At 43.8% G+C, this 12,422-nt stretch overlaps 1 protein-coding gene across 1 annotated transcript in view; it reads right to left on the bottom strand.

Annotated features, from left to right (window-relative positions):
- Positions 1-12,422, bottom strand: part of MCF2L2 (MCF.2 cell line derived transforming sequence-like 2) — a 293,975-nt gene that overhangs the window by 23,454 nt on the left and 258,099 nt on the right. The window contains exons 22-25 of the mRNA XM_039488965.1: positions 11,594-11,719; positions 4,377-4,598; positions 1,801-1,893; positions 1,227-1,305 (exon numbers count right to left, since the gene is read on the bottom strand). Of these exons, the coding sequence (XP_039344899.1) occupies positions 1,227-1,305; positions 1,801-1,893; positions 4,377-4,598; positions 11,594-11,719 (520 nt within the window). The remainder of the gene's footprint in view (positions 1-1,226; positions 1,306-1,800; positions 1,894-4,376; positions 4,599-11,593; positions 11,720-12,422) is intronic.

The raw sequence follows: 12,422 nt of genomic DNA, 5'->3' as shown, positions 1-12,422 counted from the left end.
ATTATTTATAATTTCTGTTTCCCTCTGAATGTGGCACAGTTGGAGTCACGGTAAGTAAGGCAGCCTGGTTTACAGATGGAGGGGGTGAAGAATATGAAAAAAGGCACCAATAATATATATTTTTAAACCTCTCTATGCCATTTCTAAAAGACTCTTTTTCTGTAAGATACGTGGCACAAACAGAATGCATGGGTGTGTCGTGTGCCACCAAGGCACTCACTTGGGATAACCTGCATCCCTCACTCATGGCTTCACCACTCACGCAGGAAGCCACCCCAAACTCATACCAGCAAAACGTTTATAGCATAGTGCATTCACACACACCCTCTTTTAGAGTTTCGCTGCAAGCTATTTTTCACTGCTGAGTTCATTCATTTTCATGGCCAATTTTTTTTCTCCACCTGATTTTATCTCATTGCTGTGTCACGCTTCATGCAGGTTAAGGCCTAGGTGCTGGAACTAGGTGTACTGCCACACCTCCTGGCTTGAAGTGGTTTCTAGCATATTCAGGGTTTACAGTTTGGTTCAGTGGCTCTCAGCACCACCCCCGCTCTACAAATCGTTCCAGCGCCCCTGGGTTAAAGGCAACAGTTCGTAAGGAAAAACTATACAAGACCTCGCTGGACAGTCTGCACTGCCCAGAGAGTCACAAAGCTTAACATATTAATGCTTCTTTCATATATATATATATATATATATATATATATATATATATATATATATATATATATATATATATATATATAAGGTACTTAAATGGGCCATTACCACAGTATTCGAGCACCTCACAATCTTTCCTGTATTCATCCTCACAACACCCTGAGAGATAAGGAAGTGCTACTACTCCCATTTCAGAGATGGGAAACAGGCCCAGCGAGATTAAGTCCCTCACCCAAGATGACACAAAAAGTCTGTGGTAGAGCAGGTAATTGAACCGGGATCACCTGAATCTTAGATTAGTGCCCTACCCACTGGACTATCCTCCCTCTCATCGTCATGTTTTATGAGCAAGGCAAAAGACTGATGCTCACTAGTTTAATAAGGGTCAAACTTCACTCATGTATTTCACTTACAAACAATTATGTTAATTTTCAACATACTGGGCCTGCTCTAGCTGATTTCATTTGGCAGCACGCACCCATTCAATAACCCATTTTAGCTGCCCCCTGTTGAATATCAGATACCGAGCCATTGCAACACTACAAAGATCACACACTGTGTCCTACCTCTGCATGCTTCCAGTTGTCCTGTCAGGACTTTTCTAATCTCAGAAACCCAGATGTTTTTCAACTCGATGGAAGATGCCTGTAAACACAGGAAAGGTACATAGCAGATACAGTCCAATGCCATTGGCAATCCTAAGGCTGCTTTAACCTAAAATCTACTGTTAGCCTTTCCTTGTGATAAACCTTCTCTGACCAGAACTGGGACCAAAAAAGCAAAGGGCCCTTTACAAAATGAAAAATTACATTGGATCTAAAAGTTCCCATCATTATTTTTCTGTCTGGACTCCTGAGTCGTTTTCCATCATTTCATTTTCTTTTTCATCCACACCAAAATCACGACAAATTTCCTCAGAGATAAAGGTGACGTTAGAACTTCATGAGACGCACGACTAACAGGCTCAGGATCACTGCTGCTCTAACAATGTGCTTATTCTGAGAAAGGGAGTAACATTAAAATCACAATCTCCTTTCCTTCATATTCTCTCTGTCTTCGCCACTACAGGAAATTACAACCTGGCTAAAGGAAACATGGCTGAAAGGAAGCAAACTCCTTTATAGAAACCATTGTCTTTACCTGAATGATATAGACCTCTTCTCGGCCATTATACCAGATCTCAAACTTCTTGTTATCGCCCTTTACATTTTCTGTGATGCCAACAGTACTCATCTGTTGCAAAATAAAAAAGGAAAACTCAGAATTTAATATTAACTTACTTTTAAATGATATCCCCTCTGAAGGGCACTATACAATGGACGTGTCCTATTCTGGATACTTTTACAGAGTGCATAAAATATGTTTGAATTATTTTTTAATCAACATAAAATTCATCATTGCATCCTTTTAACTGTCAGTATTTCTCTCTGACAGATTACAGAAAGCACTCAGTAGCAGCACATTTGTTAAATTCAGATGTTGACCCTGTGAGGTATTGATCACTGTGGTCCCAAACCAGCAAAGAACTTAAGCACGTGAATTGTCCCAGCGACTCCATCATCAAATGTATGTGCTTGGCTGGATCAGGACCAGGATCTTGCAGATCACACCCCATGGCCCTGTGAAATGATCTCTCTTCCTGCGTGCAGACCTGTTGACTTCAGTGGTGTTCCATGTCGATGCAGGACTCTGCCCGCACAAATCTTATTGGGGAACTGGGGTCTAAGATGCTTGTGGTAAGGAGTTGAGTGCTGAGCACCCACAACTCCCATTAGCTTTCATGTTCAGCATCTCTATGGATTAAGCCCTAAGGCTGCAGCTTGGCAAATCATGTCACATAAGAATCTGGAGGCCAAAAAAAGGATTTAGGGCAAACAAAACTGTAGGTACTTTTAATAGTTTCCAAACGCATGAGGACAAAAGACTGAAAATATCAACACAACAGAGCTAATGTCTATAATTCTATAAAACTCTTAAACTGTATTTCTCATCTCCCAGATCATCAGGCTGGAGAGAGTCTGTATTACACACTGCACTAATATACTCAGGTATATGCTGTAGGTGTTCTCTATAAAAGGGTGCCTCAGAAATTCCGCTTTGTACACTTGTTCAGACTGCAAGTCGAATGCAATGATAGAAAGCAAGGCCATATTTTAAAGCATATACACGCAGGGCGGGGGTGGGGGGGAGGATGTACAGCTAAAGTTGGGTGATCAACCTTAACTCTGCATTACCTGACTCTTGAGACCTTGGTTACTCAACCTTAACGAGACTGTTGCCTAGCAAGTAAAGGGCTGCTTGGACGACCTTACTAATGAAAGGAAGGGCTGTAGGACTGGGTGCTCGTTTTCTATAGTGTATCTACAGCAAAACTAGCGGCTCTTCACCTCTGCCCCTCAGCATGGGGAGGGGAAATTCTTTATACGCAGGCTTGGAAGGATTCAATCTTTATCAGTACGTGTTGATAAATATCAATTTCACCGGCCACATACAAACCGCCGAAAAAATATTTCCATTAACGATCATCGAAATGTACAGATACGCAGCATTTTTTTGTATTTTGCCTGACAAACCCTTAGTGTTTGATTTAAGGATATTTACTTTGTATATTTTGACATGTGATGGGGACAATCTGTGTTTTGATGGCTAGAAAGCTTGAACTTTTTGAATCTCAATGTCTAGTATCATGAAATAATTACTAGCTGGCCTCCCCCAATTTTGAGCTGAAACATTGAAATAGATAAACATCTAAAAAAAATGCTTAAAATACACACTGTCAAAATTTCAAAAAATAAAAACAGAATTCTGCCAAGTGTACTTATAAGGAAGAGGCCCTCCACCTACAGATCCAAAGAGCAGGAGCACACTCACATGCTATAACATAAGACAAATTGGAATTCTTATCCCATCTTACATACAATACACACACATACTCTATTACTTTTATGTTTTTGAACAGCTGATGCCTTCGTAAACAGACACGGTTAATGGCCGGTGTATTGCAACGTCACACACATAATGTTGTCCCAGATGTTGCCAACTGCAGTCCAAAGGATCAGGCCATTGTACTTGATGGGAGAATTTGACCCCCAGGAGTGTAACAAATGTTAACAAACAGTGTCAGGATTCAGGGGTTGGAACATCACCTCAGTGAATTTCAAGAGTCATCAAGCTTTTTTGGGATTCATTTGCAGATATTTTTGTAACACAACATAGGTTGCAGTTCACAAGCACAGCCCTGCTCCACCGACATCAGTAGGAAAACTCCCAGTGCCTAAAACGAGAGCATGATGGGGCCCTCTATCCAGAACAATCAGAGACGGACCCAAAAACTGCTTATCCCTGCTCCTCGCTCTAGGGTGTAGCCAGTGCAGAACACTTAAGGCTTCACTCTGTACTGAGCTAATTAACTTCCCCTGGAAAAGTTACTGCTACAGAAGTAATGAGTTCAGATGAAAATTCAGATCCAGATAAAAAAATTCAGAGCCAGACCTAGGTTTGGATTTCAAAGATGCCTGAAGTTCCAGGATTCATTGGCCCATCTCCAATTGGTGTTCACTCAGTTCCCAGAGCTCCTGCCTTATACAACTTGCCTCCATAGAAAAGGTCTTTCATACTTCTAATCTTGTCTTTAAAGCGTCCACCTCCATGCTATTTTAAACTTGCTTCACTAGTGGATATATACCTCTCCTCTCCTTCTCTACCATGCCCGTTACCTTTAAAGAATTCTTAAAGCTGTATGAAGGAGACTTCTCGTGGCCGTCTGTGTTTTCGTCCCGTTTCTTGCAGAAGAGCAGGATCTTTGTGTAGAGAAAGAGGTGCCTCTGCATCGGTTTGAACCTAGCCAAGTCCTTCACCTTGCTATGGCCCTTCTTGTGATCAGTCCAGACGTTGAAGGAGCCCTGCATCAGCAGCTTGCCAAGCTCATGCACATCTCCCTGTCGGACAAGAGTGGGGAAAAGAAGGGTTTTCACATGGGTGACGTTCAAACCAGAAAAATGGAGGGCAGACTCATTTTCCCCGCTGTTTAAATCAAAGGATTGATGGGTGTGACTAGGGAACCAAAGGTCCCCATTGTGGGCCACAGCACTGGGCTATCTAGGGCGCTCGGGATCAACGTGCAGCCAGGGCTAAGGAGTCAGCTGCGTGCTTCACTGTCCAGCTCTACTCCCCAGCTGTAACCTCTGTGGCTCGTAATAGGGTTCACAAGCCCAATACTGGGCACAGGCAGAAGGGACAGGAGCAACTTCCCTGCTTACAGGTGGCCAGACTGACCACACCCCAACACAGCTTCTAGAACGGCCGGTCATGGAGCCATGCACCCACAGCTGCGACCAATAAAGAAAACAAGACCGGCTACACAGGAGGGAGAACAGAATGGGATAGCAGAGGGGCAAGGTTCCCAGGCCAGGCTGCCTCTAAGACACTGACACGGAGACAAAGGAGGCCTGCAGTGCCAGCCCTGGAGTTTAAGGGATGATAGACTCAATTTAGGTTAAGAATTTAAGGACTGGTCTAAGTGTAGGTGCATTAAAGGGGACCAGTCAGGAGAAAACTGGGGTCCTTAGAGAGACTCCCCGGGATCAGCTGACAGGCTCCCTCACTTATCCATTCCCCCTGCCATTTTCCATGCCCACAACATCTAGGTCGCACCCCTCCCAGTTAAGACAATCAGCTCTGGCCTCTCTGAGGGCCTTCCGGCCAGACTGGGGCGCCTGTCTGATGACCCCCAGGAGTTTGATGAGAGGGAGAAGCTGCCTCTATCAAAAACTGACAATCTGGGCTCCAACGTCCCTCCCCTCCAGAGCAGTGTTAAGGGGCCTTAGGGCTTGTCTACGCTGCCCTGCAGTGTGCACCATCGGGGGACTGAACAGCAGTGTGCCTCCAAGTGCTGCGCAGTAACTCACCTGTCTGGATGCCGCAGCTGCAAACTAAATAGTTCCTAGCTTGCGTTGATGTAACCCTGTTTGAAGAGGAATCTTTCAGTCCATGCCCACCGCAGCCACGCAGAGGAGTTACTGGGCAGCACTTTGGTGCGTACTGCTATTCCTGCCCATAGTCTGAACTGCGGGACAGTGTAGATGTATCATTAGTGTCCAGTAATTTGAGCACAAGCCTGCACCGTGGGAGACCTGCTCTGCCACAGACATCCAGGCTGACCTGGGTATGTCAGGCAGGGCCAGATGTGTAAAGGTTTTCACCTGCCTATCTGCTTCTCTGGGCACCTGGATTCTGGCCGTTAGTCTCTCTGTGCCTCAGTTTCCCATCTATAGCCCGGGGGGATAAAAGCCCTGCCCCATCTCAGAGGGGTGTGCGAGGAGAAATACATTAAAGATTGTGAGGTGCTCAGATACTATGGGGATGGGCGCCAGATACGTACCAGAGAGAGCGAGAATAAGCATCAGGCCTTCTGCTTTAGGAGCCTGATCCAAAGCCCACCGATGTCAATGGGGGAGTATTTGTATCAACTGTAATTTACTTTGGATCAGACCCCAAGAGCACAAGATGTGTAAAATATTTTAGTACTAAAGAGTGTAGGAGTAAAATGGGTGAAAGGAATGTCAAAGTTATGCATTAATGGACATTAAGAAACAGAGAAGGGACCCATTATACCTGCAAACTATTTTATAAGGAGTAATTTGGATCTGGTTTCAGAGTGGTAGCCGTGTTAGTCTGTATCAGCAAAACAACAAGGAGTCCATGTGGCACCTTAGGACTCCTCGTTGCTTCTTTTAATTTGTATCTGTGATACAGGATTATAGACCAAGCAACGATTCCTTTGACAAGGATAAGTTTTGGCCCCAATCCTAAAACTTGTACAGGGAGTCAACTGCAGGACCGGGGCACTGGTTTGCAATGGGGGTGCTTAATTTTTGGCAACACTGATCATGAGTGCCAAGAGAGAGGCAATATCTGAGATCTCTTGGCCCAATCCCACAGAGGGCTTCGAATATCAGCACAGAGACCTTGAACTCCGTGTCTTCAATGGGGAGCCAATGCAGAGAGAGGAGCACAGGGCAAAGTGTTCATGGGTACCTGTGTTGCTCAGCAGATGGACTGTGCCCAACGGAGCTTGTTTGGGGTGCGTGGTTTCATTCTGAAATGTAATTATTTCGTGTCTCTTGTTTATGGAAGATTGGAGATCTGTTTGAACTACCATTGCATCTCACTGCCACGCAGAGAGTATACTTAATCTGCAGGGTCAAGTTTTTATGCAAAGGGCAATCCAGTAACAAGAACTGCTTCTGAACATTTCTGTTCTCCCAACCATCAGCCCGCAAGTAATCTTTCCATGATGGCTTCCTAGTAGATGTTTTGATTCCAGCAGCTTCTTACACAGGAGTTCTGCCCCTCAGCTCTGCACACGCAGATCACCAAAAAGTAGAATAACCTACACAAGTCAAGGGCTGAAACCTGTTGCTCTATTGGGATAATGCCACCCTCAAAAAGCACGTTAGGCCAGGCCAACTAGGCATGTCTACCACACCTGTGTGCTTGAAGAGTCCCACCTCAAATCGGGGAACGGTTTGACTAGAGGTGGGAGGTGTTGGCCCTGCAGTTCTCACTAGTTATCATAGCCTACTATCTGAAAAGGGCATATTGGGAATGAATTTATTGAGTGCAATTTATTCCATAGCTTATCTCCAATAAATAAGCATGCATGAGCCCCTTTAGAAGTGTTGTCAACACAGATCTTGTATGGCTACGTTGTGGCCATCATGGCTGGCTACCTGTGAGACTTTACACACAATTTTTAGCTCGCTCAAGGAAGCAAATACAAGTATTCAAGCCCTCAAGGATAGCATGTGGGTTTGGTGCAATTCCCTGCAAGAGCTTGGGGCAAATTCATAAGTGGAGGTGTGGAAGAGGTGTTAGTTGAATTCACAAGTGTAAATCTGACATGAGATACAGAGGCAAGAATATGCAAATTAGATCGTGTCCCCACGATTCATGTGCGTGGGGAGGTGGTCTTTCCATTCACAGATCGCGCCAGTGTCAGGGAAGGGATGTCAGCTGCCTGTACAGTAGCCCCCCCATCCCAACCCTTCCACACGGTGCAGCATTTTATGGAGAAAAATATTGTACATGTAAAGGTGGTAGAGGGAATTTCAGGAGATAGAATGGTAGTACCTAAATTTAAATTAGGCTAAGACAGTAGAAATGCCAATCCTCTCTTTTTAGGCTGGACCAGAAGTACCGTGCAAACTGGAACGGTAATCAGAAATGCTGTCCCCATGAGATTGCCAATCCAGTTTTGCAGACCCACGAAGTTCTGATAGATTGTACAAGCATCTGAACTTTTGGGTGCTCATCCAACCCAGACATGTGAACCTGGTGAGGTTCAGCCATTGCTCCTACGGTTTGGGGAGACGTTCATAAGCCGATGCCCCTGAGACATGGGTCATTGTAGGAGAATCTCTTCCCCTCTTGAAAGGTGAAGAGTAAAATACAAGAACTCAAGGAAATCCCTGTCTTTTACACTGACACAACTAAAGTCTTCATTCTTTCAATACTATATATAGTAGACAAATGCAGCAGATTCAACAGTGTCACAGTTCCACCAGGTGTCACTGCAGTCACTGCGTACCGCTGTAGGGATTTGAGAGGGTTGTAACTTCAAAAAGTTACAACAAAAAATAACCAACTCAGTTTGAGCAGCTGCCTCTGGTCAAATCTGACCCCCAAAATAAGATTTTGTTACAGGTTTTGCAAAAGCTGAAGCCAGTAGAGATGTGTCCAGTTTTTTTATTTTACTGCAATGGAAACAGCTTTTCGCAAACCCAAAAATGTTCCCAGGCAGTGTTTGCATCCTGAACTTCTAGTAATATGTTGTTAAAGTGAGTGGGAGCTTTGCCATTGGCTTCAATGGGAACGGAATCAAGTCCATAGCGTACGAAAACGTGAAAATGAAATTTACTATTCAATAGTAAAGCTGAGCAGGTCAGTTGCCATTTTCTATTTCAGAGAAATACAAAAAGTAAACAAACAGCATAAATGATTTCAAAAATCATTTTACCATTCAATTTTAATAATCTAAGACAGGGATCGGCAACCTTTAGCACGTGGCCTGTCAGGGAAATCCACTGGCGGGCCAGGACAGTGTGTTTACCTGCAGCGTCCGCAGGTTTGGCCGATCGCAGCTCCCACTGGCCGTGGTTCGCCGTTCCAGGCCAATGGGAGCTGTGTGAAGCGGCACGGGCCAAGGGATGTGCTGGCCACTGCTTCCCGCAGCCCCCATTGGCCTGGAACAGCGAACCGCGGTCAGTGGGAGCTGCGATCAGCCGAACCTGTGGACACTGCAGGTAAACAAACCGGCCCAGCCCGCCAGCGGATCTCCCTGACAGGCCACGTGCCAAAGGTTGCCGATCCCTGATCTAAAGTGTTATTAATAGCATTATTTAAGTATATATGGACAAAATCCTCTGCTGGAGTTAACTGGTAGCTCCACTGAACAGATGGCCTCAGAATCTAGCCCTGTATATTTAATCATGATATGAATGATTAATTTGATAGTGTCCCTTTAAATCCTAAAACAAAATTAGAATGATGGGAAAGATGTAAGTCCCCTTCTGTAGGCTGCTGTCACAGATTATATAGCTCTTGCAATGCAGATTCAAAAGTTATGTAATATATTTATTTATCCAGTCAGAACAGGATTCAGTACTGAAACCCATTTTAAAATCACCCTTTCAGTTTGCAAAGCAGAGACATATAACAAAACATCAGATCTGCAGCTGGGTGCTGGAGAAATCTTATAATTAACAAACTAATTCAGAGGTAGTTTTTCAATCAACAAATCTGAATACATTGGGTATCTCCAGCTCCAGTACTGTAGAAGAAATCCATAACTAAATATAAATTACCCTGGAAAACTTCAACTTATATACAGCAGGAGGAGGGGCAATTCCCATTTTAAATATCAGAGGGGTAGCCATGTTAGTCTGGATCTGTAAAGCAGCAAAGAGTCCTGTGGCACCTTATAGACTAACAGACGTATTGGAGCATGAGCTTTCGTGGGTGCATCTGACAAAGTGGGTATTCACCCACGAAAGCTCATGCTCCAATACGTTTGTTAGTCTATAAGGTGCCACAGAATTCCCATTTTGTTACTCACGTCAATGTTGTTTTTCAGAACAAAGATGACTACTACAGTACAGTAATTAGAAACTATTCCTATTCTAATTGCTCAACAATGAGCCCAGATCTGTTAATCAACTGATACTGGGTGAAATTCACCCATGCCCAGGGCCACACAAGGCATCACTGAAGTCCTTCAGGCTTTGAGGGCTTATGAGGGACTTAAATAGTGCCTAGGCTTAGTGCTAGTCCTTTGTACAGTGGGGGAATTTGACCCATTGGAAGAGACATTATTATATGTGTTTGCTACTATTGTAATAAAACCATGGCAAGGCAGAACTTCAGTATTGTTGCTCCACCTTGTACACACCCTGGCCAACTTAAAACTTTTTGCAACCGCAGGGTTAGCACTCAGATCCTTCTTTTCCACAAGCATTTGCTCCACTACATGAGCTAAAGGAGCATGTCCATTAGGTGTTGACAGGACATTATCTATGACACATGCTGGGCAGTTCCAATTCCATCCTGTAAAGAGCAGCATTGACCGTAGTGGTTTCTACCTATTAGCTAATTCATTACAATATCATCTAGTGCTCTTAGCACCCACATACATATATAATTGGTGATATATTATGAATCACAGAATCCTAGAAATTGGAAATTGTTAAAGGCATGTTAGGAACCCAGTCCATCCCGTCGCACAATGAAAGATTACTTTTCCGATCCAGATATTACAGCATATTCTCCAGTGTTTTGTCCCATTATACATGACACTAATAGGCTTTCCACCACTTCCTTTTGGAGACTATTCCCCAACCCAACACAGCTTCCCAACACAGTTTTTCCTGATATTCAGCCTAAATTTTACTTTAATGTCCATCCCATTATTCCTACTTATAAATTGCTTGAACCAGACTAAATAAATTCTTCGTTAGTCTTTACATCCTTCTGATATTTCTAAATGACGAGCACATCCCCATCAGTCCACACGGGTCTAACAATGCGTTATTTAAAGTCGTTCTTTTAATAGTCATTCTTTTCTCATGCGGTAATCACTGCTACCTCTTAATCAGCGACTCATTTCTCTTTGTAGATGAGGGCCACATTCATCCCTGATAAAAAGCAAATAAGAGTCCTGTGGCACCTTATAGACTAACAGACGTTCTGGAGCATGAGCTTTCGTGGGTGAATACTCACTTGGTCAGATGCATATGCAAAGCTCATGCTCCAAAACGTCTGTTAGTCTATAAGGTGCCACAGGACTCTTGGCTGCTTTTACAGATCCAGACTAACACAGCTACCCCTCTGATATATTCATCCCTGATGTAACTCAGCTGACTTCAGTGCAGTTACCACTGATTTGCACTGCTACTACTGTTGTCATCAATATTAGTGTAGGCTTCTATTGCCCGATTTATACACCAACCAGCTTTTCCTGGCCCATAGCTAGTGCCTTGGGATTTTGGGGGGTCTGTACTGGGGTCACATATCGTTTTCAACCACTATCTTATTCTGGACCAGTCAAGCCTGCTTCTTCCCATGTACAAACGTCAGTGTCAGACCCATCGCTCAAAGGAGCTGCATCCTGCTGTCACATCCACCTACCCCCACCTCCTGCACATGTTGCTCAGTTGAAATTTTGTCATTTATATTTGATCACTGCTACATCTCATCCTGTGTCTTTCTGTCAGAGACCTGTCACCTGGGCAGGCTCTGAGTTACAGATCAGAAGTCTGGACTCCTGCAACATGCAATAGTGGTGTGTATGTCATGATTGGATCTGGTTGGAACATTGCCCAGTCTATGACTAATAATACAAATAATACATAATACAAATAATAAATAATAATAATACCTCATATCCCGTGATGGCTATTTGATGCATGGAATCATTCACTGACTTGATGATATCAAGCATTGTGGCCAGCGCCTCTTCCAATTCGGCGGTGCCTTCAGAATTCTTGCTGCATTTCAGCATTTCCTATTTAAGCAATGAAGACAGTCATATCAAGGGACATCTCAAAAGTCCATATCCTTGATCAGAGAGCTATGAGAAGACCACTACACATGCTGTACACACAGAGGAGTGGAGTTACAGGAATGGCAGGAGAGAGACTTTTTAAGCTTTTGGACATTTGTAAGTTTCATGGATTCATTTATGACCAAACAGGGCCATTGTGATCATCTAATCTGATCTCCGGCTTTAACACAAACCATAGGATTTCACTAAGTGGTTCCTGCGTCAAGCCCATAACTTCTGACTGAGCTAGAGCATTTCTTTTAGAGAGACACCCAGTCTTGATTTAAAGACTGCAGACGATGGGGAATCCACCATATCCCTAGGTAGATTGTTCCAATTATTACCCTCACTGTGAAAAACATGCTTCTAATCTCTAGTCTGAATTTGTCTACTGTCAGCTTCCAGACACTGGATCTTGGCTTTGTCTGCTACATTAAGGAACCCTCTCTATTATCAGCAATCGCTTCCATCAATGTACTTGCAGACCATGACTAAATCACCTCTCAATCTTCTTCTTGATAAACTAAGGCCTGGTCTACAGTAGGGGTGGGTGGGCGAACTAAGTCGGTCTAAATTACGCAACTTCAGCTACGAAAATAGTGTAGCTGAAGTCGACGTACTTAGAGCTACTTACCACAGTGTCTTCACTGTGGTAGGTCAAATG

This window comes from Mauremys reevesii, linkage group 9, assembly GCF_016161935.1.
Source record: "Mauremys reevesii isolate NIE-2019 linkage group 9, ASM1616193v1, whole genome shotgun sequence".
NCBI classification, from domain to species: Eukaryota; Metazoa; Chordata; order Testudines; family Geoemydidae; genus Mauremys; species Mauremys reevesii.
The sequence above is the reverse complement of the archived record's forward strand: the minus strand, read 5'-3'. Positions and strand labels throughout refer to the sequence as shown.